The sequence below is a fragment of the Epithele typhae genome (genome assembly GCF_022376455.1).
Source record: "Epithele typhae strain CBS 203.58 chromosome Unknown BXZ73scaffold_22, whole genome shotgun sequence".
Taxonomy (NCBI): domain Eukaryota; kingdom Fungi; phylum Basidiomycota; class Agaricomycetes; order Polyporales; family Epitheliaceae; genus Epithele; species Epithele typhae.
Genome location: NW_025954213.1, coordinates 158,873 through 183,492, shown reverse-complemented (window position 1 = coordinate 183,492; position 24,620 = coordinate 158,873). Strand labels below are relative to the sequence as shown.

The 24,620-nt window shown below is 57.6% G+C and overlaps 7 protein-coding genes across 7 annotated transcripts; 4 read left to right on the top strand and 3 right to left on the bottom strand.

Moving 5' to 3' along the window:
* Nucleotides 1-531: 531 nt before the first annotated feature.
* Nucleotides 532-2,787, top strand: BXZ73DRAFT_46561 (cyclopropane-fatty-acyl-phospholipid synthase; the record flags this gene model as incomplete). Its single annotated transcript, XM_048019713.1, has 9 exons — nucleotides 532-620; nucleotides 670-910; nucleotides 1,001-1,169; nucleotides 1,243-1,631; nucleotides 1,702-2,041; nucleotides 2,102-2,188; nucleotides 2,298-2,471; nucleotides 2,536-2,629; nucleotides 2,685-2,787. The coding sequence occupies 9 exons, from the start codon at nucleotides 532-534 to the stop codon at nucleotides 2,785-2,787; spliced, it is 1,686 nt and encodes a 561-aa protein (XP_047878172.1).
* A 1,596-nt stretch (nucleotides 2,788-4,383) lies between these two features.
* On the bottom strand, nucleotides 4,384-8,431 carry BXZ73DRAFT_46475 (uncharacterized protein; the record flags this gene model as incomplete). The annotated part of the gene is made up of 8 exons (XM_048019702.1): nucleotides 4,384-5,088; nucleotides 5,165-5,464; nucleotides 5,521-5,815; nucleotides 5,868-6,014; nucleotides 6,071-6,591; nucleotides 6,645-7,661; nucleotides 7,710-7,915; nucleotides 7,966-8,431. Coding segments are annotated over 8 exons (3,657 nt in total), but the record flags the coding sequence as incomplete, so codon positions are not given.
* Nucleotides 8,432-9,629: 1,198 nt separating this feature from the next.
* BXZ73DRAFT_77323 (uncharacterized protein) lies at nucleotides 9,630-10,413 on the top strand (the record flags this gene model as incomplete). Its single annotated transcript, XM_048022640.1, has 2 exons — nucleotides 9,630-9,806; nucleotides 9,862-10,413. 2 exons carry the CDS (start codon nucleotides 9,630-9,632, stop codon nucleotides 10,411-10,413), a joined length of 729 nt encoding a protein of 242 aa, XP_047878170.1.
* A 1,015-nt stretch (nucleotides 10,414-11,428) lies between these two features.
* BXZ73DRAFT_46563 (uncharacterized protein) lies at nucleotides 11,429-12,225 on the top strand (the record flags this gene model as incomplete). The annotated part of the gene is made up of 2 exons (XM_048019714.1): nucleotides 11,429-11,608; nucleotides 11,671-12,225. 2 exons carry the CDS (start codon nucleotides 11,429-11,431, stop codon nucleotides 12,223-12,225), a joined length of 735 nt encoding a protein of 244 aa, XP_047878169.1.
* Nucleotides 12,226-12,413: 188 nt separating this feature from the next.
* On the bottom strand, nucleotides 12,414-14,946 carry BXZ73DRAFT_46610 (uncharacterized protein; the record flags this gene model as incomplete). Its single annotated transcript, XM_048019722.1, has 3 exons — nucleotides 12,414-13,265; nucleotides 13,317-13,509; nucleotides 13,559-14,946. 3 exons carry the CDS (start codon nucleotides 14,944-14,946, stop codon nucleotides 12,414-12,416), a joined length of 2,433 nt encoding a protein of 810 aa, XP_047878168.1.
* Nucleotides 14,947-15,708: 762 nt separating this feature from the next.
* Nucleotides 15,709-16,408, top strand: BXZ73DRAFT_101122 (uncharacterized protein; the record flags this gene model as incomplete). Its single annotated transcript, XM_048014799.1, has 2 exons — nucleotides 15,709-15,846; nucleotides 15,899-16,408. The coding sequence occupies 2 exons, from the start codon at nucleotides 15,709-15,711 to the stop codon at nucleotides 16,406-16,408; spliced, it is 648 nt and encodes a 215-aa protein (XP_047878167.1).
* A 585-nt stretch (nucleotides 16,409-16,993) lies between these two features.
* BXZ73DRAFT_46465 (cytochrome P450) lies at nucleotides 16,994-17,750 on the bottom strand (the record flags this gene model as incomplete). Its single annotated transcript, XM_048019698.1, has 5 exons — nucleotides 16,994-17,145; nucleotides 17,208-17,236; nucleotides 17,293-17,325; nucleotides 17,385-17,625; nucleotides 17,681-17,750. Coding segments are annotated over 5 exons (525 nt in total), but the record flags the coding sequence as incomplete, so codon positions are not given.
* Nucleotides 17,751-24,620: the final 6,870 nt, after the last annotated feature.

The following is a 24,620-nucleotide window of genomic DNA, read 5'->3' as shown; positions in this document are numbered from 1 at the left end:
GTCTACGCACACCGTTGCGGCGGAACCGTGTGAGCAGGGTGTGGGCAAAAGCCTGGACAATCTCACGAGCCGCCACGGATAGTCCGTTTCGCTTAGGGCGTTGTCTAGCAGCGTCCACAAACAACGCTGATGGACATGCATCTGGCGGGCACTCGCCCTGATTGGGTCCTGCCGCCGCATAGCCGGGGCCGTGGCAATGGCCAGGGCAGTTCGGCCACAGAATGAGTTCGGCGCTGGCAACCGCCCCTGCGCAATCCCACTGCCAGACTTCGCCGCGATGGCCCGGCACGACGCAGCGCAGGAGAAGGATCGAACAGGGCAGGATGGGAACCGTGAGCGGCCACCAAATTCGACCGGACTGGCGCTGGCGATCGCGGCGCGTCCTGACGTCAACTTGTTGGTGGAAGGATCCGGAAGCCTGATCATCGTCCTTGCTCGTCCTTCGCGCCGACGCGCCCGGCAGGAGCAGAGGACGCGTCGATATATACCCACCCTCCCCGCCCTGTCCACCTCGCAACCCCCGCACCCGCCATGGCTGCTCTCCTCCGCCCCGTGCTCAACGCCTCCGACGCCTTCCTCAAGCACCCCCTCTGCGCCCTCGCTGAAACGGCCGCCACCACGTACGTGCGCCCTTCTTTCTGCCCGCGACATGGGCCAACGCGTTTCCAGCCTCTTCAAGGCCATAGCCCATGGCGCGCTCATCATCCACACCCCCCAACACACCTACCACTTCGGCCAACCTCTCACTCCGCACGCGTCCCTCGCGCACCCGCCCAGGGCCCCCGTCGCCGAGCTCACCGTGCGCAGCCCCAATTTCTGGCTCCGGTTATGTGCCATGGGCGACCTCGGCTTCTCGGAAGCATACATGTACGGCGAGGTAGAGTGCAACGATCTCATTAACCTCTTCATGGTGCGTGCCCGCGATCCCCACCCCCGCTTCCCCGTCTCCATTCCCGCGCTCGCGTCCCCTCTGTCCCCGCTCTGATTACCCCGCGCGCAGGTCTTCCTGGCCAACCAAGAGCAGCTAGGCACCCTCGAAAACTCGCTCTTGACGCGCCTCGGCGCGTACATTCCCCAGCTTGGGCTCACCGCGAACATCGTCAACACGCTCACGAATGCGCGCAAAAACATCAGCGCGCACTACGACATCAGCAACGCCATGTTCATGGGTCCGTCTCTTCGCGCCACGCCTACGCGCACGCGGACACATGACCGGAGGACTCACGCGCTTCACCCCACCAGGTTTCCTTTCCAAGGACATGACGTACTCGTGCGCGATCTTCCCAGAGCTCGATTCCGACCTCCGCGATCCCTCCCCGTCGTCGTCTGCGTCTGCGTCGCTCTCGGCCGCGACGTCGTCTTCTGGCTCCCCACGCAGTAGCCCCCGCGCGCTCCACACTGGTACCTCGACGCCGTCGACGCTCGCGGACCCCGAGGGCGGCGTGGGCGATACGCTCAAGGAGCTCCAAGGCAGCGCACTACGGCTCTTCCACCTCGACGGCGCGGCCCACCTCCACCACCACCGTCCTCATACACCGTTCTCCGCAGAGGGCGAAGACGCGCTCGAGGACGCGCAGATGCGCAAGCTGCGGCACATCATCCGCAAGGCGGACATCCGTCCCGGGCACCGGGTGCGTACCCTCATCGCATATGCACACGCGCGCGCTCCGTGTCCTCACTCACGCACGCGCGTCCGAACAGGTCCTCGAGATCGGCTCCGGCTGGGGCTCGATGTCAATCCTCATCACGTCCTCGATCCCGGGCACGACCGTCGACACGCTCACGCTCTCGACGCAGCAGGCGGAGCTCGCGCGCGCGCGCGCCGCCGCCGCGGGGCTCGCGGACCGCGTGCGCGTGCACCTGCTCGACTACCGCGCGATGCCCGCCGCGTGGGCGGGCGCGTTCGACCGCGTGGTGAGCGTCGAGATGATCGAGGCCGTCGGGCAGGAGTACTTCGAGACGTACTGGGCCAAGATCGACTGGGCGCTCAAGCCGGACACCGGCGTCGGGGTCGTGCAGGGAATCACGATCCCGGAGGCGAGTGAGTACAGACGCTTGTTATGGATGGAACGCGAAGAGGGCTGACCTGGGTTGGTGCTAGGGTTTGAGAAGTACATGCGCGACTTGGACTTCATCCGGAAATGGGTGCGCTCTGTCTCCGTCTTTCCAGTAAACGCAACTGCTGATCGTGTTGTCCGCCGCGACCTGTTCACGACACGGTGGTGTATGGCCTCAGAGTGCGTGTCTCTTCCTCTGCAGAATCACACCCGTGCGCTGACGGACCGCCGCACACGCAGTCTTTCCCGGAGGCTTCCTCCCCACACTCACCTTCATGCTCGACACGCTTGCCAAGGGTTCCAAAGGCCGCCTCGTCGTCGACGCGGTCGAGAACATCGGCCCGCACTACGCGCGCACGCTCCGCGAGTGGCGGCGGCGGTTCGAGGCGCGGTTCGAGGAGGCCATCGTCCCCGGTGAGTCTCCCTTCGTTTCCTCAGCCTTGGTTTGCTTGAGACGCTGACTAAATGAGCGGAACAGCACTCCGGAAAGAGTACCCGGCGGTCATGGGTGCCGACGACGCAACGGCGCGGGAGCAGATCGAGGTGTTCCGGCGCAAGTGGATATACTACTAGTGCGCCCCGCGGTCTCCCCAGTCTGTGTGTGCTTTCGCTCACTCGTCCGCGCAGCTGCTATTGCGAGATCGGGTTCACGACGCGCAAACTTGGCGACCACATCGTCACGTTCACGCGAGAAGGAAATGCGGGGTACGGCTGTCATGTGTCCGAGTAGGCCGTTTTCATTCTTGCTGGCTGGGGTCTGGGTTGCGTGTCTATTTGGGGACAATATTGGATGACGGTCCGTAAGCCAGACCGCTCTTACTAGACCCGTAAATGCAATTCCGGAGCTTTAAGCGAGGCTAAGCGACGAGAGGGATCTCTGGCGTCAAGCCAGCGTCAACGGAATGCCTCCACCGCGCGGAGACCTTAGCCAGACCCCATGGAGGTCCGTTGAGGCCCAGTCGTCGATTTGTCAGCGCCAATAATGGTCCACATCACTACCTCCCGTCCAAAACAGGCCTTCAGGAGACCTCTACAGCTTTTCGGGAGGCTTGTTTGCTCTGCGAGGGGGGTGCCGACCCCTCCACAGACTTTTGGGCGCTTGTTATTCCAGCAGCCACACTGAGATCCTCGGGTATCACTTTCTCGTCGGCATCTCGGCGGAACTGCCCTTTCGAGCGGTCTAGAAAACTACGGAGCGTCCGTAGTTCCGTATTTCCTTACGGAAAGTCACCCATTGCTGCACTACACTACCGCGCATGTAAACATTGTAGACGCTCCGGCAGTATGTACAAAGGAGATGCTCGACACTCGTTGACAGTGCAGACAGAAGATGAAATCACCGCCGGATCATCCACAGCGCCATTCATTTACGTACCGTGCACCGTCTCCGAGCAAGGCCGTGCCTTGTGCGGATTCGACCCAACCAGGGCACAACCGCAGCGATTCCCCGTCGTCTTCCCAGTTCCTCCGTCCAACGAGGCAGGCCGCGGGGCGCACCCCGGCCGGTCTTCATCCGCCCAATCGCATCCGACCCTCCGCGCCACACGGACTCACGCCCCACCGCCCCGCTCCCGTCCAGGTCCCCGCTCACGCTCGCCCCCGCACTCCCCGCGCGGCTGCTCCCGCCCAGCCGCCGCGAGGCGCGCGCGAGCTCGGCCGCGAGCACCGCCTGCGCGCGTCCCATCTCCGCCGACGCGGCCACGAGCTCGTCCGGGCTGAGCGCGTCGTCGTGATCTTCGCCGCTGCCATCGCCGTCGTCGCGGGCGAACGCGGCGCAGGCGGCGCGCAGGGCCTCGAGGCGCGCGAGGCGCGAGCGCGCCATCGGGGGCTCGGAGTGGGGCTGGCGGCGGGCCGGGGTTGGGGTGGGGGTCGAGGTCGAGGCGGACGGGCGCGAGGAGGCGGAGAGGTCGGCGGGCGCGGTGCGCGTGCGTGTCGGGCCGAGGCGCGGGGCAGTGACAGTGACAGTGGTAGCGGCCGGAGGAGGAGGCAGGGGGTGGCGGTCTGTGAAGCTTCTGTGCGGTTGCGACTCGGAAGCGTTGGGAGGCGGAGAAGCGGAGGCGGGGCGGGGCACGCTGGGAGTGGGCTCGAGTTTGGGGTCCAGGTCCGAGTCCGGGTCCAACATGGTCACGTCGTAGGTGTTGAGGGGCAGGCTGAGGGAGCGTTCGTGCTCTTGTACGAGGCTGGTGAGCAAACGGGCTTCGTCGTCGTGGTCGTCCGCCTCTTCCGGTTGGCTGTCGGGGATGACCTCATCCACCGCGGCTTCGTCTTTGTCTGCGTCCCTTGTTGCGAGGAGGCGGCTGTTTTCAAAGATGTTTGCATTGTTTTCTTCTTCCTCTCCCTCGTCGTGATCTGGATCCTCGTCTTCGCTCGGATGCATCGGCACTTCCCATGCGTCGTAGTCGTCCGAAGGGGGTACAAAGGCTCTAGCGTGCGTGCGGGTGACGACGCCGAGCGAAGGTGCTTCAGGGCTTGTCCGTAAACCTGCTGAGCGCCGTCCTTCCGCGCGGGGTCTCGGAGTCGACGCAGTGCTAGCAGACGGCGTCCGGCTGCCCCCGCGCGAGCGCGCCGGGATCTCCACGCCGTCGAAAAGCCACCTCGCGCCCGTCGGCGAACGGCCGCGCGAGGCGCCTCTGCCCCGCCCCGACCTCGGGGAAGAAAGAGCGGGCGACCCGGACGTAAGCTTCGTCCGTTTGAGCGGCCGCTCCGGCGTCGTATGCGGGCGCTCGTGCGCGACACGGTGAGCGCTTGAGCGCGAGGCTCTTGGGGGGCCGGCCATCGACCTGGTGGACGCGCTGACAGACGCTGACGTGGCCGTGTCCCGCCGCTTCCGAGCGGCGTCCGATGAGATCCCGACGGTGCTCGTGGGGCTAGTGCGCAGGCCAGAAAGGTGGTCTTCGGGACGCTGCGCGGGGGTGTACGACGGCGGGCTGTACGTTGGCGCGGAGATGGTGGGAGGAGGACGGGAGGGCCGCGAGGCCGCGTCGGGACGCTGCGCGCTCGGGGGCAGTGCTGTGGTGGGGATGACGGAGATCTCGCGCGAGGTCTGTGTGGGCAATGGGGAGGAGGTCAGTAGAAGGTTGGAGGGCGGGCGAGCGGCGGGCACGTACTGTGGGAGGTGAGAGGTCCGCTGGACCCTGCGATGTGGCGGAAGTGGAGGTTCCCGAGGGCCCATTGGCGTCGTGATAAGCCTTGAGCACCGTTTTGACCTCGTCCGGATATGCGCCGGCGAAGTGGGCTACAGACGGCTGAATATGCTCCCAAAAGTGGAAAAAGGCTTCGGGTCCGAGGGCCTGTTCAGGTATGCGTACAAATACAGAGCAGAGAAAAGGTGCCAGGGCGTGAAGGGTATCTTCGGACATGGGTATATCGCGCAGCGCGATGAGCGCGTCGTAGTATAAAGTGGTTACCTGTATTGTGAGCGGTCAGAGAGGAGGCAAGTGATTGACAGGTCGCGGATACGTACAATTTCGTTGTGCTCTTGTTCGAGCAGCAAGCCGTGTTCATCGCGGATCCATGTAGAGAGGCCCTCCACCATGGATGTTAAGAGTAAATAGGCAGCGCTTGGAGAGGAGGCTTGCAATATACACCGAATATTACCGAAAACCTGGGTGGCCTCCGGTACACTGACCGTGCCTCCCGCGTACAGGTCACACAGGGCGGTGTTCACGGCGCGCAAAAAAGGTGATGGCTTGGCGAGTTCATTTGAGAGCGTCGCCCGTGGAAGAAGACGCAAGAGCGTTGAAGAGCTTCCGAACAGACTGCGAGTCGGGGTCATTAGTACGAGCGCTGTGTGTGAAGCACAGTACGTACCTAGCGGTACTCGTCCTGCTGCTGCTCCGTTCCATGAGTGCGTCGAGAGTGGTCAGAGAAGGTTCTCTTCTAGACTCCGCATGCGAGAGCACGCGGTCAAGAAGGACATTCCACGCAGTCGTGTCTTCGTCGGACATCAGCCAGTCTCTCCTGAGTGACAGGTTAGATCGAACCCTCTCCATAACGCAACTGGTTCCACTTACTGCATGGGCGATGCTAAAAAGTCGACGTACATTTCCCAGGTCGGCTGAGAGTCCGTGGACGAGGCAAGTCCGCGAGCCTTCAGCGACCACAGCTGCTGCCTGATGACTTCTTCTCGCTTCGCCCCATCTTCGAGAACCAATTGCGAGATAAGATCCGTAGAACTCGTGGCGACCAATGAGGCACAAAAGGAGCCCCAGATGGTCTTGATGTCTTCGTCGTTCAGGCGGAAGTCGTGGAGGAGGAACTGCGTTAGGAGGGAGTCCGCTGCGACGGCAAGCCATGCTTCGCTGAAGACATATCGCATCGTGTCCCATAACTGAGAGCAAAGCGTGAGGACTCTTGCGTGGGTGTCAGTTTCTGGAACGCTGTGAACGCTATTGCTCGGCGTCCACGAGAAGAATGCGGCGACAGTGGATACGGCGACGTCCGAGAAGTGCGGAGTGGACGTCAAATGACGGCGCTCTTGGGTGAGATGCGTCTGAACGAGAAGAAGCGCTTGCCAAACTTGTACGAGGGAGCCCTGTGCGTCCTTGTCATTACATACAATAGGAGTGATCGGGAAGCGAGACCCACCTGCAAAGCGACGAAGTCAGGCCGTGCGAGCTCTCTGAATGCGCACGCCTTCCAGATGTCGAGGATCTCGGTCCAATGTTGCTGAATGCATTCTTCGGGGAGAGGGGAGATCGCTGTGATCGCGTCGAACCGGTTTTCTGCACGGATATTTGAAGTAAACGTGATCGCATCTGCCGTCAAAGTCTCCCGATTGAACAGCACCTTCACAGGAAGTGAAGAAAGACTCCACGTTCGTGAAGCGCCGTTGCTGGAGGTGGCCGGTGAGGACCCTCCAATGACGCTCACTAGCTGTGTTAGAATCAACGGGACGTGTTGATAGACCGTCTTGGAAAGGTGAGTGGACATATCTTTGAGCACCACGAGTGCGCTGGATAGCTCAGATACAGTCGGCGTAGACATAGATGAAGCGGGGACGTCCGAAGAGAGGAGTAGGAGCGTGGCCACAAGATGTGCTCCGATGCTATACCGAAGCTCTTGCCTGAGGATCCCGAGCCCAGCTGTTCTTCGTTTGGTCGTTTGGTCAGAGATGCGAGGTATTCGTGTCCAAGCCCAGATCAGACATCTCCACAGGCAAGTCGTGAGCTCGCTCCCGAGGCGAGTGTTCGACTTCACCAAGCGTTCGGCGATATGGATGATAAACTTGCAGGATCTACTTCCCTGGAATAGATCGGGGCCGCTTATCAGGATGATGCTACATGCGATCATTGTCGCCCAACGAGAAGGGATGGTTGTTTTCGAGGCATCTTCCTGCAATGCAGCCGTGACCAAGCTTGGTAGCTCACCGGATGGGAGTTGCCGAGCGAGAAACTGTCGTACGCCAAGAGACGCTGCGCTAAGAATGTCGCGGTCGGAGGTATCTGTAAACAGGATCGCGAAGGTAAATGCGGACAGTGCTGACGCCGCCGCGTTCCGTGTCGCTTCTTCCGTGGAGATTAACGCCGTGAGAACACCCGCGAGGATGTCGGAGGAGTGTGATAAGAAGGTGGAGGGGTACGTGACCCAGAGGTGCACGAAAACCTGAAAGATATCAAAACGTTGTAACGGGTCGTGTTGTTCAATACTCACATCCAGGTGTCCCGAAGTCAGCGTCGAACTACTCGCAGCATCGGCCAACCACTTGACGATCTCCCCCTGTGCATAGATAATAGGGGCAATTGGGAGCTGTAGGCTCGAGAGTACCGATGTTGCAAGTGCGACATTCTTTTCGCCATCTCCACATGAAGGTTGGGCAACTTCTAGGATCCCACTTAGAAGATTGTGTAACGAAGTGTCTGTGCATGCATGAGCGAAAAAGGGGCTAGACGCGCACAGTCTGACATACCCGAAAAGTAGCGACTAACAGCTGGCGTCTTGAGAACCGTAGAAGCCAACTTTGTGGCGAGCTGGGCCACCAACGCCTCGTCTTGAGCCACAAATAGGCGCTCTTCGGGAAGCTCAGAAGGTTCCGGATGGAGGATCGAAGCGAAGCTCTCGCCGTGGGGTTTGAGCCGGTCGACTATATTCCGCTTTATATCGCGTTGGAAACATCGTGCGAGCGTCCCAGCCATCGAGCTCCATGCATTTAGTGAAGGGTATGATTGTTCATTAACGATGAGCAACGGCTCGACAGCTTGTAGTCTCGACAACAGGGTGTGATAGGCGTCTTGAAGGTCATGAACTGAGATGATCACGGAGTCTTCGTCCACAGAAGATGTAAGAGTAGCGATAGGAGAACTGAAGAAGGAGGGGGAAAAGAGAGGCTCCGATACTGAGGCACGATAAAGTGCGGTGCTAGGTTCCTCGGTCATGACCCCTTGCGATGTTGTTTACGCGGTGCTGATTTGGCATTGAGAGGTGCGCGTCGAACACAGAGGCGCTTGGAGGGGTAAATCCAAGGAGGTAGCCGCTTCAATGAAGAGAACGATGGTGGTGGTGGCGGTAGTGGTGTGAAGTTCGACGGCTGACGCGCCAACCACTCAACATGCCAAATCGGGCCCCGAAGCACGGACCACGCTATCAGGCGCCTATTACCCGCATCTGTCAGCTGGCGCCTAAAGCCTCACTCCGACCTCGTCTTGCCGCTACTTTCAGGCTTGTAGGGCAAATCTCCGGCCGGCATACCCCTCGCTTGCCAATGCACTGCCAGTTGCGGTCCTTGTTACTCGATTGCTCCAGCTCTGGCTCCGTGCGAAGCTGAGACGAAGGTGTGGGAAGTGGCAGAGCTCCAGCTTTTGGTGATTTTACGGTTCCCTATGCATCGCTAATCTTTCCACCAGAATGGCTCTTCATGCCCAAGATCAGTTATATTCTAGCCTGAGTGGATGACACCGCACATGCCATGGTAAGAGTTTCAAGTGATGGTGCACACAGATCATTGACCGGGAGAGCAGGATCCGTCCTCACATTCTCACCAGAATGTCCAATTCTGCATGATTTTGTCTGACAGCTAGTAACAAACCGATAGAGACCTCGCATTCCTGCACATAAACGGTTGGTTGCGGCGGGAAAAATGCGGCCGCGCGCGCACACAGGCATGGCGGAGCGAAGCGACCCTGGCCGCTTCGCGCAAGCGTCGCTTTTATCGCGCTCCACCGCAACCGACCGTTATGTGCGGAAAACTGAGGTCTCTATCGATGTGTTACCAGCTGGAAAGGAGTTCGCGGGAAGGTTGCAACCTTGCCGTATGCATCTCAACCTCAGGGCATCGGCCTTATGCACATGGATTCTTGACAGCCTCCCTTCCAATCGCGGCTGCACTTCCGGCGTAACTCCGAGGTAACGTATCATGTGTTGATGCGCATTCGGCTACATGTTACTGGGCAGGTTCTGATATTGCGACAACGTTCGCTTCTCGATCAAACGGTATGAGAAAATGCCAGGAATTGAAATCTCCAGTGACACGACGTTCCCAGACATGAAGACATAAGCGATGGCAAGATGTCTTCCGGCATATCATATCTGCGGGTGTCTCCTGGCCCCTCTCCCACTTCCTTCCCCCCTGCCACGATGTCTCTCCTCGCCCACGCAGGAAAGGTCCCCCTCTTACTTTCAATGATTTGGGCCCACTATGTGGCATACACTTCCCCAAACCCTGTCGTCACCGAGCGATCTGCAGCGCTTCCGGCAACTGTAGGGCGCGCAACAGTCATCATGAGGCCGGTGTGGATGCGACGCGTACACAAGGTCAGAGATGCTTCGTTTTATACAATCAAGTCCTTACTCAATGAACGTCTCCCAGGCGATTACGCGAGCCATTATACTTGCCGACGCTCTTGCAATCGTAACTTCGTTGCTTCTCGAAGACATCGCTACCTCGCTCCACGTTGACGAAGCCATTCTTGCCACTTGTACACGCATCCGCATCACGCCCTTATTCCTCGTCGGATGGGCGTTGGTTATCAGCGGAGCCTTGTTGAGGAAGGCATGCTACCGCGAGCTTGGCAAGCACTTCACATTCGAAGTCACGGTGCACAACGACCATCGCCTCATCACATCTGGTCCGTACTCCGTCGTCCGTCACCCGGCCTACACCGCGACATGCATCCTCGTCCCCGGAGCGGTGCTCTGCGCTTTCAGCGAGGGAGCATGGCTCAGAGAGTCTGCGTTCCTCCATTCTTGGATGGGCCAAGTCTTGGCGCTGTTGTGGGTGGCGGACCTGACGTACGTGCCTTTGATGATGCTGTTCAAGCGGGTGCGGCTCGAAGACGCCTTGATGAAGAAGACCTTCGGGAAGGAGTGGGACGAGTGGGTGAAGCGTACCCCATGCGCGATCTTGCCGTGGATCTACTGAATGGAGAACCTTCTGTAAGTATCTCGTCGTTCGTCCCAAATACTGTGTCCGGTGGATGTTCTCAATTCGAGTCGTTCCAGATGCTTTCTCTTTGAACACTCTCACCGTTATCTATCGCTGTCAATTAGATAGATGGGGCTGGCGGCCGCCAGCCTGTGCAATTGACGTTGTGCATGTCATCCGGCCGGAAGGCTCTTGTGCGCTCCGCCGCTGCGGGTAAACTTCGCCAGGCGACTGCAGCATTCCAGGCTCCTCAAGCATCGCACGTAAGTAGGTTGCCGTTCGGCACCGCGCGACAACGAAGCAGCTGACGCTGGTTCTAGAACTAGACACGGCCGCCATTGAGGGAGGCGGCCGCGATGCTTCCTACACGATGACCTCATGCGCGACCGGCCGCCCTTGCAAGCACACAGCAGTGGATGTGGGATGCGTCTCAGGTGCCTGGGATCCTAGCGTTCCCACCTCGAAGGCGGGCAGCTGATCGGCCTATCGCCTGTCAGCAGCTCCGCTGGTCCGTTCGCAGGGCGTGTATATGGACTCGGGCCCCTGCGTGGCTGGGCACGCCCTCCGCTTGAAGCGGCTTGGAGAGGAGCGTTCCCGCCCGCACGGCTCCCGAACGCATTTGTGCGCGGCTTCCCATAGCCCCGCGCCGATCCGCTCCGCGTCTGCTACTACTGCTGTGCAGGCCCGGACCAAGAGAAAGAGCGCCTGGTGATAGCGGCGCCCGCTCGACACATCCCCGGTGCTGTCACTACAGACGCGTGAGTACTTGTGAAGGAGACATGGAAAACACAGGTTCCATCGCCAAGGCGTTCCTAGGGAATGTGTCCATTTGTGGTCCTAGAAGGGCCCCCAGGTTCGTCGGTATAAAAGCTTGCAGAGGTTCCTCCGTTGAACTGCGTCAGAGCCTCACGACAGGACTTTTCGCTTTCATACGACTCACTATTCTCCTACCCTGCGCAGAACCAACCATCTACCCGCTATAACTTTCCGTTCACCCGTACCCTCGCCAACAATGTCTTTCGCCGACCCAGTGCTGTTCAAGATCCCCCTCCTTCTCATGACCGCCTACGCCAACTTCATCACCTTCACGCCCCCCAATCCCCGCACGGAGCCCGAAGAGCGGACCAAGTACTCCAGCGTGAAGTACATCGTCCGCCAAGTCCGTCCACCCTGGGTCCGCGCCCTCGAAAAGGTCCGTCTCTCGGCGCGCGATCCCTCCACGCGCCCAACTAACCCTCGTCCCGACCCCCACAGACCATCACCCAGTCCTTCATCCTCTTCGAAGTCGCGACCATCCTCGCGACCTACTTCCCCCTCCCCGTCGCCGAGCGCATCCTCCCCACGCTCGCCTGGCGCCCCGCTGCCTCCGCGCTCGGCGTGCGCCTCACCCCGCTCTTCCTCCTCGGCGCGGCCCTGTGCGCGGTCGGCGGCGCGCTCCGCCTGCTCTGCTACCGCGCGCTCGGCCGGCACTTCACCTTCGAGCTGTCGCTCCGGCGCAACCACCAGCTCGTCACCGACGGGCCCTACGCGGTCGTCCGGCACCCGAGCTACACGGCGCTCATCATGGTCACCGTCGGGACGCTGCTCTGCCTGGTGGGCGGGGGGTCGTGGCTCGCGGAGAGCGGGATCATGCACACGCTCGTGGGGCAGTTGCTCGTCGCGATGTGGGCCGCGGAGGTGGCGTGGATCCCGGTGGTGATGATCATGCGCGTGGACACGGAGGACGAGATTTTGCGGAAGGAGTTCAAGGACGAGTGGACGGCGTGGGCGCAGAGGACGCCGTACAAGCTCGTCCCGGGGGTGTTGTGAGGTGGACATGTAGCTGTGCATAGACTCCTGGCAGTAGTACTTGGCGTGCTCGCGTTGTACTTGTTTGTGTTCTTGCTCTAATACCTATGTGTCCTAACACCGTCGCTCGGTTCCGAGAGCCAAACGTTACCGTTAGATCTGAGTTCTCGGAAATGTAAGGCGTATTCAAGCTTCGAACAGAGCAACTATCATACTTTTCGATCGGGCTCGCTCTCGCTTGCCGCTTCTGCGTCGCTGTCCTCAATGACCTCCTTGCTCTTCACCTTCCTCTTGGACCGCTGGAGCCCTTTCCGGGGAGGCGGACGCCGGACCTTCACCTTCACAGCCTCCTCACTAGCTGGGTCTGGATCCCCATCTGCGTCGGCCCCCGTCGCGCTCCCACCGCCACCGTCGCCCACGTCCTTATCCTGACCCCTCACCTGCGACGTCGCCCGTGTGCGCCTCCGCTTCCGAGGCCGCCGTACCGCCGTGGGACCAAGTCCTTCGTCCTCTTTTCCGTTCCCATCCCTGTCCGCACGCTCCGCCATACTGTGCCTCTTGCGGCGGACGTCAAACGCGTGGTGCGCAACCTTGTCTGCGTGACAGTCCGCGGCGTCGAGCTCATCTTCCTCATCGAGCTCCGCCTCCATGTCTTGCTGTGGGAAGTCTACGGAAAGCAAGTCGTCCTCGTGCGGAGGCTCCCCAACTGCAGGGGCGGCGAGCCAGGGCATAAAGGTCGCGGGTACGACACCGTCGGCGGCCGTTGATTTAGGATCAGAAGGGTGGATGGATGAAGGAAGGTGGTATATCGGGGGGAAGATGGTCCGGAGAAGCGATAGAGAACTCGAGGCGGTCGAGCCCTCGTCTACGGTGCCCGTCTCCGGGTCATTATCGTCCACGCTACGCGAGCAAGAACCGTGGTCGGAAACCGGAAATTGCGCGTCGTCTTCGTCACTGGGGGAGTCGAAGCTGGCGAGAAGCCCCGCGAAATGGGCGTCCTTGTCGAGAAACTCAGCCCCGTAGAGCGTCAAAGCGTGCTTCACATGGGTGCCGTAGATGTCCTACACAGGGTGGTGAGATTCGAGGTCGACCAAGTGTTGGCTGTGAACTACACGTGCCTGGTTGTCCTTCTGACGCCACACTTTAGTCTGCATTTTAGCAAGCCTCTCCTGCTCACGCCACGTGATGGTGCGAGACATCACTTGGGCGACGAAGGTGACGACCAGACTGTAGAGCAATGACAAGGTCTCTGCAGAGATCTGCGAAACGACTTGTTTTGGCACGTCGTGCAGCCTGTTGTACGTGCTATTCCATAATTCAGCACTAAGCATCAGAACAACACGCATATACTCACCGCATTAGCCTCATGAAGCCCCCGAAATGAAACAAGCCAAGTCCTTCCTGGCGAAGCCGGTCCGGCGTAATGCCCATAGAAAGGAACTGCATTTGCCGCTTGTAGGTTCGTGTAGCACCAGATATGTGTGGATGCCGAGTGTCCTCCGCGGCGTCGTCGTCTTCGTCGTCGGTGTCGTCCGGTGCCAGTGATGTTGCGCGTGATCTCGAAGTAGAGGCTCGAGCCTGGGACGGGCGCCGCTTGGCTTTCCTGCCTGGTTTCATACGCGAAACGTCCTCGTCTGCATCCACCCCGGCGGCTTTGGCGCGTTTGCGACGCATGTGCAGACGCTTCCGATAGCGGCGTCGAGAAGTAGGCGACATCTGAGAGACGTCTTGATCCTCAGCACCAGTGTTGGCAACCGAATTTTCATGGAAGAGAGTGGATGAGGTGTTGAGCGCGAGTGGTGGGAGCAATGGTGGTTCGGGGAGGGAGGGAGTGTGGGGTTGGGACGCGTTTGTCTGCACTTGAGGTGATGCGGCCTTGGGAGTAATGCCTGACACGGCCAGAAGGAGTGGGTCGATGAGACTGTCCTCGGTCATCTGCTTCACCTCTACAGCGCCGTTTCCTTGCAGCGGGTCTGAGAATGATCCGGCGAAAAGGGGGTCGTGTTCGTCGACCAGCATCATATTCTCCGGCGGTTCCGACTCTACTTTCCCTCCGCCCTTCTCGCCCCCGGTCCACTCCTCTTCTTCATCCTCTCGTAGCAGCCGGTCAAGGGCCGCAAGACCGTCCTTATCCAAAGAGCACAGCATGTCTTCGACCTCCCAGCGAGCCCTCCGCTCCCGCACCCACAAGTCGAGCTGTTCTCGTCTTCTCCGTTCGCCCTCCCGATCTCGATGCGAGCTATGTTCGTGATCGAGGGGAACAAGAGAGGCTCTGAAAGCCCGGGAATGGTCGTCGCGTTCCTTGTTGAGGTCCTCTGCACCCATGACCGGAGCGAGGGCGATCATAGACTGTGCGGCCTGCTCCTCGAAGGCGAGAAAATCCGCCGAGGATTCGATGGCGGCAGGAAAGTCGTCTCGTTCGAGCGCGGGCGGGGCTTTGAGTACGCCGTTCCCAACATCTTGAACCGCCTGCTGGAGCTGAAGAATGTATGTGTAGACGTCTGGGACCGACTTGGTCTTGACCTCTTGGGCGATTAGGTCGGGCCGAAGGCGAGAGTGGATGGACAAAGCACGGAAGAAGAGGTCTTTCTCCGCTTTCGACCAGTAGGCATTTGGTGGTTGGCGTGAGCGAGGAAGTTGGTCGGTGTCATGTTTCCCGGCGAGATGGTGGTGGAAATCTTGTACAGTTTCGCAGAAGAGGGAGATGTATGTTCGGTCTACTTCTTCCTCAGGGGTTTTCATGGATCGTGGATCGTGAATGGGTTATAGACCAAGAGTACCATCTCTCCGAGACGCGAGAGAGACACGAAGCGAGTCAGGGTCGACGACGGAGGGAGGAAGAGGATGCAAGCGCAGGGTCTGCGCGAAAAATAGGCGAAAAAGCGCGCGATTTAAGGGAATAGGCGCCCATGCCTTGTTTCTACTCGGATGGCGCAACTCCGGGAGCGTCGGAGTCAAACTGTACTTATCGCCAATTGTACCTCCGATAGCCTAACTATTACAACCACCTAGCGCGCCTTCTCCGACTCAGTCCAACACCGTCGTATACTTACGAAGCAGCTCAGACATCTGGGTGCTTACTCCAGCGCATCCGTGGCTTGGTGTCTGGCAATGGACCCCCTCAAGGCCTCAACTCTGCAGCAGTTTGGTTGTCTTATACAAAGAACTTCAGCTCCAATCCGACCCAGAGGTGACGGTGTCCTTTCAGCTCGTCTAGCATCTACGCGACTCCGTTACATCCCAGAGACCAACACGATCTTATCCGTGAAGAGGTTCTGGACACTGAGCATCTTGCCACCATCTCCGACATGATCAACAACAGACCTTTGTAGAGTGGGGTGTCTTTGTCCACACGTCTTCGATGGACCTCCGAAGCTATAACACAAAGCAAGATATGCGATTGCCACCTCACATGGGCCTCATAAAAACCCAGATCTCGTGGCAACACCGTCTCGGCCGCTTCTTCCCCTTCTGTCTCTGCAGTCGTCCTCCGCTTCTACGAACATGCCATTCTCTCCCGTCATTTGTCGCCCGGCCAAATCCTCGACATCTACACGACTGGCAGTCGGGCCCAAACCCCACGGCGGCGAGGGCTGGCGACCTCCCGGAGTTTCCGCCAGCCAACCGACCCTGCAGCCCTTTGTAAGAGTTCACGGCCTATCAGATCAAGAACCTAGCTCATCAAATCGTCTAGCCTGCACGCGGGGCCGTCTATCCCATCGACCCTATGTGGTCAGACGACTCTCAAGGTCGGCCTTGGGACGGCTACCACACCGCGCGGTGGCAGCGTATCTTCACCGCCGACCTGTCGCCGAGCAGCCCATACTACCCCTCCAGTTCGCCCACTCTCTCGCAGGGAGGAAGCCAATCGTCATCAGCCACCGGCGCCTCCGACATTCCGTCCATTCTCCACCCGGCCTTCGCGACCCACCTCACACAGTCGATGCGCCGCGTTTTCATCAACGACAGCACGGCAGACCAAGACGAGATCAGGTCGACCTGCACGCCGTCGCGCCTCAGCCGGCGCGTCCGCTTCCTCCCTCACCCGGTGAAGACAGACCTCCCGTACAAGTCGGTGTCCGCTCGGCACGATCCCTCGGGCGGGTTCGTCGTCGAGGTCGGCAAAGTCGATGGCTCCGCGCTCTCTCCGGAGTCTGGCTGCGAGGCGGACGTCGAAGATGAAGACGGAACCGAGGGAATGTAGAGCCCGGTTGCCGTCGAGGACGCTTCTGTCCGTCAGGGCGCCGCGAAGGAGGCAGTCGCGTACATGTCTGTTCCTCCGCCAGTGAGGAAGTCGTATGCGGCGGTCGTTGCGTCGTCTTCGAGTTCGAGGCCGTCTGGATACTTCCCCCCGCCTGTTGGCCAGGTAGTCCGTGCTGGAGAGCGGTGACTGATGGGTAGGCTCGCAAAGAAGTCGTTCCTCTACATCTCTTGACCATGAATTTCTGCTCGTCACTCTACACGGCGTGTACTGTAACATTGTTCGTTTCAGGCATTACTTCGGATATGATGAGACACGATAGGTAAGGTAGGATGTGGAGACATCACATGAGGCCGTTCGAGATTCGCGCTCGCGGTAGTGGGCCGTGACGGGCTGGCAGTTTTCAGAATGCTCTCCAATGACCTAACACTTACAAATTCTGCGTCTTTGTGACGAGATATCGCAGGTAGCATAGATACCGGTATACATTGAGACGCGTAAAGGCTAGCAGTATCGCTACAGCCCCCCGTCCTATCCGAACCTAGAGACAGCATCCCTCAACCTGCAAGAGTATTCCACCGCGTTCGATTAGTCCTTGATGATTTTTACCATGAGACGCATTTCCGGCGACTCATTCTCATAGCCCATCGTAGGATAAAGCACCGCGGACGAGTTCCACACCACCTCCTTGTCCGTTGGCGCAAACGAGAATGCGGGGAGAAGGGTGGACAACACAACCTCTGTACCAAAAGCGACGTTAGAAAACAAACATTTGGCGATAAACATCCGAAGAGAAACGCACTCATCTCGACCTGGGAGAACTTGAATCCTCTGCAGATGGCAACGACTCAGAAGAGAGCACGAAAGGCCTTAACGCATAGACTCACATGCACGATGTAGATCCGGCAGAGAACGTCATTCTGTTCATTAGAACATCAGTGAATGCGCGAATAAACATGGCCCGTGGATTAGTACTTACAGGTGCGCATACACCCCAGGGATTCGCGCTTCATCAACGGCACCTGGGAGAGGGCTTAGCCACCGCTCTGGTTTCCACTCCAGCGCGTCTTCTCCCCACAGTTCCTTGTTGACGTTGCTGCCCTGCAGATACGTGATGACAACGGAATCACGCTTGAGCACGATCTCGTTCATCTCGCGACCGTCAACACCCCTCATCGGCTGCGAGAGCGGGATAGCGGTGTCTTTGGCAACCCTGAGCACTCCGACGGTCAGCTGGGGAGTGGGCAGCAGTAGTGGGAAATTCTCACATGCGACCGGTGATCGGGACGGGGGCGTGAAGGCGGAGCGTCTCGCGGCAGACTGCATCGAGGTAAGGAAGCTTTACACTGGGTGCCGTCCCTGTAGCCTGGGGATGCCACTCATATTTCTGACAGTGTAGCCCGGGGATACCGCTCGGGTGGGCTCATATGAGCGGGCGCTCTGTAGCTCTAGTTCCCACTCATATGAGGGCACAGCCACACTTATAAGCCAACTCTATGCCGCCTTTGTATTGCACCGTTGTTACTACTGCCGCTTTGCAGCTACTGCGTTAATATAAGCATGTAGCCCACGTTGACCCTCATATGAGCCCGTCACCGGCGTCATCGCTCATATGAGCGTGTAGCCTACGTTGCCCCTCATATGAGCTTGTAGCCCACGTTGCCCCTCATATGAGCCCGTCACCGGCGTCATTGCTCATATGAGCGTGTAGCCGACGTTGCCCCTCATATCAGCGTATAGCCCACGTTGCCCCTCATATGAGCCCGTCACCGGCGTCATCGCTCATATGAGCCTGTCGCCATTGTCGTCGCCCATATGAGCCCATCACCGGTGTTGCCATTCACATGAGCCAGTTGGCTGCGTTCTGGCTCATATAAGCCTGTCAACAACGTTCTCTCTCGTATGGGGATGGTGCTGATGCTGTGTAACATCTGGATGGCTGCTGCATGTATTCAAAAGGATGTGCCTTGTGTTTCTATTTATACGAGCATGCAGCCAGCTTTGCCACTGATATGAGCTCATCGCCAGTGGTGCCGTTCATACCTTGCTCTGCAAATTGCCATACCATGCTGGCATATAGTAACAGGGCTGCATATGCTGCTAAAATAAAAAAATTACCAGGCTGGTGTAGCTCTGTGGCGGCGGGGGGCTGTTTTAAACCACTGTGCAGGCAACGCTTGAACTAGATTCCAAACGTAGAGAGGTTTCAGTGACCACAGCAGGTTCTGTTGAGACGGTAACCTCACGCTAGTGGGTGTGAAATATCACCTGTGGCTTAGTAGAGCCTGTTCAGAAATAGGAACTGTTTATTGACAGGCCGAGATACTCGGGTATATATACAGAGGTCGAGCGAGTGGCTGGTGCTACTGTACAGTACATGAGTGAGGCTGAAACGAGAGCAAAGAAAGGGGATACACTACGGTATCATATAGTAGCTAGAGATAGCTCTCTGGAACGGGGGATGCACGATCGGAGACGTGCATGCCATGCAGTGGCGTTCCGTAGAGCGTGCCGTACGGCTAGACGCTCTTAGGTAAGCCGAGCCGCTCGGCGGCCCATGGCCGAGTATGCCGAGCGTTCTCACGCGTAGTCCGCGGTGTATTTACTGTGTTCAACAGTTTCAAGGCAGGCGGCTGAGCCCTGTTAAGCATTCATAGAAAGGGCAAGACTGCCTATTGACTGAGCGTGGACCCATAGCATTTCAGGAATAATATACACTGCATTGAACTATCCCCTCCATAAGAACCAAGCCTGTATGAAACAAATTAGGCCGACACTGGGTGGCGCTTAACAACAGCTGAAAACAAGCCCTGGGCATCATGTGCAAAACGGCCCCACATCGCAGCCTGCCTGTAGGCATAACTTTGCCGCCCAGGGGAGAAACTGGTGTTCGCCCCCCTGTCATTCCATGTTGTCTCAGACGCACGGAATGACCGCACAATTGCATCCATCTCAAGAGTGAGCCAGCTGATCTCCTCCTGCCATCTGCCCTTCCTTTCATGCCCTCTATACCACATTGAACGACGAGCTGTGGGTTTAAAAGTGAGTGAGGGTTGTAAACATACACGAAACAGATGCGTACTTGCAGCATGGTAGTTTTTTCTGCATCTGCCCCTTCTCCAGCAAACGTCCACAGCCATGACGGATGTTTGTGTCGTTGCCCACGCAAGGAAGCTTCAACAATAGATGCATTGATGTTAAGGTCTGCTGGAACAATGGGTAGGTACGTGGCCATATGCTTCTGCAGGAGGGCCTGTTCATCCGGGTCTTGAACATTGTGCAAGGCTAGGAAGGCCTGGCGGGACTGCATGTAGATCCTTACATGCCGTGCAATCATTTGGTCACAGACTCTGATGTCGTCAAAGGAACGTAGGGAGGCGCGGGTAGAAGAGGCATTCCGTACACCTGTGGCGAACTGGTAGGACTTGTTGGCAATGCCATCCCTGATGGCGTTAATGCTGTCGTGCATATCTGCCTGCCGAAGCTCCCTCTCTTGAATGGCAAGGGGCCACATATTGTTACGCAGGAGATATGCCTTGCCAAGTGTTGCAGGGTTGACAATGGGGCGCGACTCTGGGGCGCCCACGTGCTCTGGTGCGATAGCAGGGTCCACTGGGAAGCCGTCATGGACATCGATTCCTTCATGTGCATCCCATTCCTCACCAAGTGTCGCAGGCGTGGAAAGGGAATCGAGAACTGGGTAAGAGCTGGCAGGAAGGAAGGTGGCCCCGGATTGATTAAAGCGCTTAATGAGGGAGAGCAACTTCTGGCGTTCCTGGGCAAGGTCGAGGCGGGCACGGTCTGTGGAAGTCTTGCTAAGCTGCCGAGCCATTCGTGCCACAATGACCCTGAGGATATTCATCAGACAGGCCTGCAATGAGGAGGCCCCTCCAAAGAAGAAGGGGCTAGAGGGAACAGAATACACACCTGCGGCGATCTATGGCGATGCCAAGGACGAGCCATTCAGTGATGTTCGCTGCCCCAGCATTGTTCTCTTCTTCAACCATAGCGGTTTGTGTAGCGATGATCCCAGGCACTAAAGACCTATTCAGTGTTTGCAGCGAGACCGCGCTCAAGACAAACCTACACGGGTTTTTGGCGAAGCTGAAAATGTCTTTTTTCGAAACGTCCTCACTTGCCGCATTGTGCGCATCATTCGCCGCTGCAGTCCACAAGGCTATCTCGTCCTGGGTGGCGACACCATTGATGTCGTGAAATGCTTTCTTCGCAGCCGCACATTCGACCTGGGCTGTGATCCACTTGCGACACTGGGTGCGGGCTTACCCCAACCATCAGCAGGCGAGCCAGGTAAAATACGCCACCCTCACCAATACGAGTTAGCTTCATCCAGTTGGAATCACACATGTGATCGTCTTGAACCTCTTGTCGGTGGGATGTGCTCATGCCGCGGGTGCTGTCGCCAATGGCATTCAGTGGTTTCCACAGTGGCTCCATCGTCTCCCCATCCTGGATGCCTGCCCAACGGACAAAGTTCAAAGAGTAACGGGCGAAGCAGTCGTGTTGATGCCCGTGCACATGGAACTGGCCAATCGCCCAGAGAAATGTAGCCTCTGGTGGAATTTCAAGAAACGGGGAGTTGGAAAATCTTGTGGCCATGTTGATGTGGTATTGGCAAATGATGTCATATATGAGCAGGAAGGAGGAGTAGACCGTGTATGCCTTCAGCGCCCAATTGACTGAATAATCCATGTTCCGTTGCCTGTGAAAATTATAAGGTCATGGAGGAATCCTTTAGGGAGAGACGTACGCTTCTCCTCGTTGAAAGTCGACAGCAGAATGTGGCACAAAGACCCCATGCCTTGAACACGCCGCTGCACCTATGCCTGTGACGTCCAAGTGGTCTTTTGTGTTATGCGACTCCATTGCTGCGCGGTGTGAGTTGCATGTAGAACGGGGCCTCTAAACAATGCCTTCATTTCAGCCATCAAAATGGATTCATATGACAAGCTCTACCCACCGCCTCATTCCGTGCAAGTGCGTCTGCAAGGTGTGCTTTATATTGCACACGGCCAACCATGTGCATCTCCCCATCCATCAATGAGACATCGCCTAATTCAGAGGCCATCTTCATGTGTTGTGCACAGAAGTTCCCGTCGAAGACAAGGGATGCTGGGTATTGACAACTGAAAAGCGCAAATCAGTTTACGTTGCATCGAAGTCCCCTGCATAGGGCTTGCACACTTTAGGAGCGATCCCCCGGGTCATAGGCCAACAAAGCTGGTTCTCTCCAAGTGTATGCACTCGCCTGGGGTTGATAGAGCATACCCAGGGGGGCGCTGAATGGGTATACAGCCATGATGTGCGGGCGCTCGGAGTTGGTAGAGCACACCCAGGGGGGCGCTGAATGGGTATACAGCCATCACGGGCGGGCGCTCGGAGTTGAGAAGCCACCACCAGACGGGCGCTCAAGTGGCATACAGCCATCAAGAGCGGGCGCTCGGGGTTGAGAAGCCACCTCCAGACAGGCGCTCGAAGGGCATAGGGACATGGCTGATATGTGCTCGGAGGACATATGCCCACCAGACGTCGGGGCCCCGAGTGCATAGCAGCCATGTATGCTCGAGTTCATACATGCTGGATATGAAACGAGGTTGGAGAACATACCGCTTGGGGTTTTCCGCCCATCCGGGCGGAGCGTTTTCGCCCTCACGTAGGCATGCGGGACATTTGACTGCGAGTTCACCAGGTCCGGCCTCCCCTCCAGTGTGACCAAACCCAGCCCGCATGTTGTGAAAAAGGACGCGATGCTGCCTGGACGTTCGGAGCAGACCCTTGTACCCAAGCTGGCCAAGTGATTTGTCAGAAAAAAGACACAGGTTTGAAAAATTGTTTCTGTACAGCCAGATCACCATAGAATGCCCCATCTGTTTTGCGACAGAGATAGGTGTGGTAGCTCATAGCAGACACTTTGCATTGTCGGTTTGTCAGAGAGAAATCCTTCAGGACGTCGATTGTATAAACAGTCCTCACTCGTCTTGAAGACGCAGGGTAGAAGCCCAGACCCAAAAGCTGCTCGTCTTCTGAATTTGCTGCTGGACATTTGCAGAATGTAAATGACAGGCGATGGAGTCCATTGGTGTGGATGACTGAGATGGTGCGTTCGCCATAGTATGTCGGAATGCTAATGTCAGAAGGGGCATCTGGGGGAGTAGGGGAGTTGGAAGATAAGGGTTCAAAATTGTCATCTTCTTCAACGGCGTCTTCATCTTCCCATTCTGGATGGTCTTCGAAGGCATGCGCAGGGGGTTCGGTTTCTTCCACTTCCTCATCTTCATCCTGACCCGCTTGGCTAGAGGCAGTTGGGCTTTGAACCTCGCAGGCATCAGGGGTTGAGGAAGTGTCCCCAATCGAAAGAGGGGTACCTCCCGGCATTTCGCAAAGACATGGGCAGGGGGCGCCGCCATGCCCGCAATGGATCTGCATTCGGAGGTGGTATAGGGAGGCATTGGCCCAGTGATTTTGCTTCCATGTTTCAATCCTGTGCGTTACGAGGCCTATATGGTTGCTCCGGCAACATGGGCCACAGCACGCCGGGCGCCCAAGGCATTCAGTGCATCTCCACAAAGCAGGCCTACCGCAAGAACAGCTGCTTGTAGGTCCAGCGTAGGCGTCAAACAGAATATCCATGTATACTCCTTTTCTGAGCTTGAAATCTTCATAGAATTCTCTTTGCGTCTGACTTCATACGTCAGTGTCCATGTTGTGTGCACTCAAAAAAACTGCATGCCTTGCGTTTCGTTTTAGGTTTTGGGGGAACATCCTGGATTGGCCCAAGAAACGACTCCCCATCCAATCCGTCTAGCTGGTGGGAAGTAGACTCATTCCCAGTCTTCTGACGCTTGCCAACATTGGGTGTGGATTGTATCTGTTCACGGGGAGCTGGTTGAGGAAATCTCCCTGCCCGCTGGCGGTGGCCACGGCGCCCATTGGTGGTTGTTTCGAGTTTAGGGGCTGGACGGAACCGCCGGTTGTAATCAACTCTTTCGATGCTCATTGTTGATTGTGGTGAACGAAATGGATGAACGTGATGAGGACGGCTTGTGGAGTGTGCAGACAAAGGCCCATTCAATAGCTGAGGCGCAAATTTCTGCCCAGGCACCATCTGGGTGTAGCCGCTGAAGTAGGCGTCCTGTCTAAAATTAATGATGTGGTGGCACGTGGAGGTTCATCTCACTGAACGCTACAGCCTGAGGAACCCCCACTTGTCTCAATCTTCCCATCTGCCTTCTCCCTGTGGCGGACCATTGCGATGGCACTTTACGACCCCGAAGACAACTTCAGCCCGTGGACATGGACTAAAGGGGAGAAAATGACGCTGGCATCAAAATGCGCAGAATGGGGAGCAGGCAATGTGGCCACTCGAAAGAACATTGAACAAGAAGTTGCAGCGGTGCTCATTGAGGGCCGTGGGCAAAGTAAAAACATCAAGGTCTTGGGAGCTTTTGTCACTCAAGTGGGTTGAATACTAGGGCCCAGCCCACTAATTTGACTCATTCTGTTTGTGGCCAGAGGGTACACACATGGTTCGGCAACAACAACGCTGTTCGCACTCAAACACAAAGCCCAAACTTCACCAAAGGCCGTCACAAAACTGCATACTGGCTTTGGAGGGAGGATCCAGAAGTCAAGGAGACAATTCGGTCGATGGGTAGAGAACAAAGCGACACCTCTGTTGGCGCAACCTCGGCTATAGCCAGCAGGATGTGGGAAGACCTGGTGGAGGATGAGAAGGAGCCTTGGAGGGAGCTGGAGCAACGGCTTCGGGCTGGGGGAGGGACCAATGAGGAGAAGTGCTTGTGAGCAACCACATCATATTGGATATATTGTGTCGACAACAGGTTCTCTAGATGGGCTGAAAGGAACGCTGCTCGAACAATGGAGGATGTTGTGGAATACCTTATGATGAATGGCAATATGCCATGTTTCATCTACGGCCTCAGGAGGGACGACAATGGGCAGGTCCGCCACATGGTGTATGTGTTCCACTACCAAATCTTCGTTGAATTTCAGCTAAGAAACATTCCAGATCGTCTGTAACAACATACCTCAACAAGGCCCATATTAGAGGAGACAACGGCCCTCGTTGGCCAGACCCGGACAGACACCCAAAGTGGGATGAAGGACCGTTCGAGGTTCTGTCCACTCTGTTCCATACTGTTCTAGAGGGCGGGACACCAGAATCGTATGCCAAAAA